The 1691-nt window shown below is 65.1% G+C and overlaps 1 protein-coding gene across 1 annotated transcript in view; it reads left to right on the top strand.

Annotated features, from left to right (window-relative positions):
- GPT (glutamic-pyruvate transaminase (alanine aminotransferase)) overlaps nt 1-1219 on the top strand; it is a 4414-nt gene extending 3195 nt beyond the window's left edge. The window contains 6 exon segments of the mRNA XM_010837579.1: nt 4-130; nt 246-364; nt 367-416; nt 494-649; nt 743-855; nt 926-1219. Coding sequence (XP_010835881.1) covers nt 4-130; nt 246-364; nt 367-416; nt 494-649; nt 743-855; nt 926-1016 — 656 coding nt within the window. The 3' untranslated portion in view covers nt 1017-1219.
- Nucleotides 1220-1691: the final 472 nt, after the last annotated feature.

The following is a 1691-nucleotide window of genomic DNA, read 5'->3' as shown; positions in this document are numbered from 1 at the left end:
TAGACAACGTGTATGCCGAGAGCTCGCAGTTCCACTCGTTCAAGAAGGTGCTCACGGAGATGGGGCCGCCGTACGCGGCGCAACAGGAGCTCGCCTCCTTCCACTCGATCTCCAAGGGCTACATGGGCGAGTGCGTGCGGGCTGGGCGGGTGGAGCCCAGAACCTGGGCGACGGCCGGGCTCTCGTCGCCGCCAGGCTGGCCCCTCCTTGCCAGCCCTGCTTCGACGCCTGTCTTCGCCTCGCAGGTGCGGCTTCCGCGGCGGCTACGTGGAGGTGGTGAATATGGACGCTGCAGTGAAGCAGCAGATGCAGAAGCTGCGGAGCGTGCGGCTGTGCCCACCCACCCCGGGCCAGGTCCTGCCCGATCTGTCAGCCCGCCGGCGCCCTCAGACCCCTCCTTCCCGCGGTTCCAGGCGGTGAGTGGGCGGGGCCACGGGCGTAGGGGCGCCTGCGCCCCGGCCTGGCTTGACTAACCCTACCCCCTCGGCAGCAGGAGAGGCGGGCGGTGCTGGCCGAGCTGGCTGCCAAGGCCAAGCTCACGGAGCAGGTCTTCAACGAAGCTCCCGGCATCCGCTGCAATCCGGTGCAGGGCGCCATGTATTCGTTCCCGCGCGTGCAGCTGCCCCCGCGTGCGGTGCAGCGCGCTCAGGTCCGAAGTAAGGACGGGCAGGCCGGGCAGGGCCCGCGGGGCCGGGGACGTCCTCCCTGAGCGTCCCCTCCCGTCCTCCTCCCGAACCCCCAGGAGCTGGGCCTGGCTCCCGACATGTTCTTCTGCCTGCGCCTCCTAGAGGAGACTGGCATCTGCGTGGTGCCTGGGAGTGGCTTTGGACAACGGGAAGGCACCTACCACTTTCGGTGAGGCCCTGCTTGCGCAGCCCCTCCCCTCGACCCCCACCGCATTGGCTTACTTTTCCCCCCCTTTCAGGATGACTATTCTGCCCCCCATGGAGAAGCTACGGCCCCTGCTGGAGAAGCTGAGCCAGTTCCATGCGAAGTTCACCCGCGAGTACTCCTGAGGACTCGTCAGAGGCCAGGGCCGGCCAGTAGGGACGACCTCCGACTGAGGGCACTCTGCCCTGGGGCCTCTGGACTTGCTCCTGCTGGCCGTGTGGCCGAGCCCCTGCCCCTCCGCAGGCCCTAATAAAGCAATGGGCTGGTCGGGCTGCTTGGAGGCTGCGTGCACACCCATGTGCACCTTCACAGTCTTGTCCACTCCTGACTGCCTGTCTGTCTGGGTTCTGTGCAGGCCTGGGGGCCAGGGGGGATGGTCAAGGAGGGCTTCCTGAGGAGCAGACATTCTTACAGGATGGAGTTGGCTGGATGGGAACTGGCAGAGTTGGCAGAGGGAAACCAAGCAACCGTGAGAGGGCAAGGAGGGTGCCTTGGTTCTCCAAACGGGGCAGGTGACAGCGGTTCTGCTGCTTTTGACAGCTTCAGGAGGAGCGATGTCGGCTAAGGAATGGGGGGAGGAAGGGCATATGGGTCACAGCCTTTGTCATGCTGTGTGTGGAGTGTGTGACATCCACGTGCAAATGCAGTCCTTGGGCTGGAAAACAGAGAGGAGGCCCCCTCAGAGCTGGGGCAGGTTTAGGACCCCAGCCCTCAAGGATGAGCACCTACTGTCACTGTTGTGGGTCCTCTGTGGTGGGCACTTTAGTCCCCATTTCACAGAAGAAGAAACCTGCCCCCGC

This window comes from Bison bison, unplaced genomic scaffold (genome assembly GCF_000754665.1).
Source record: "Bison bison bison isolate TAMUID 2011002044 unplaced genomic scaffold, Bison_UMD1.0 scf7180017864078, whole genome shotgun sequence".
In the NCBI taxonomy this organism is placed as follows: domain Eukaryota; kingdom Metazoa; phylum Chordata; class Mammalia; order Artiodactyla; family Bovidae; genus Bison; species Bison bison.
Note: the sequence above shows the minus strand (reverse complement) of the source record. Positions and strands in the feature narration are given on the sequence as shown.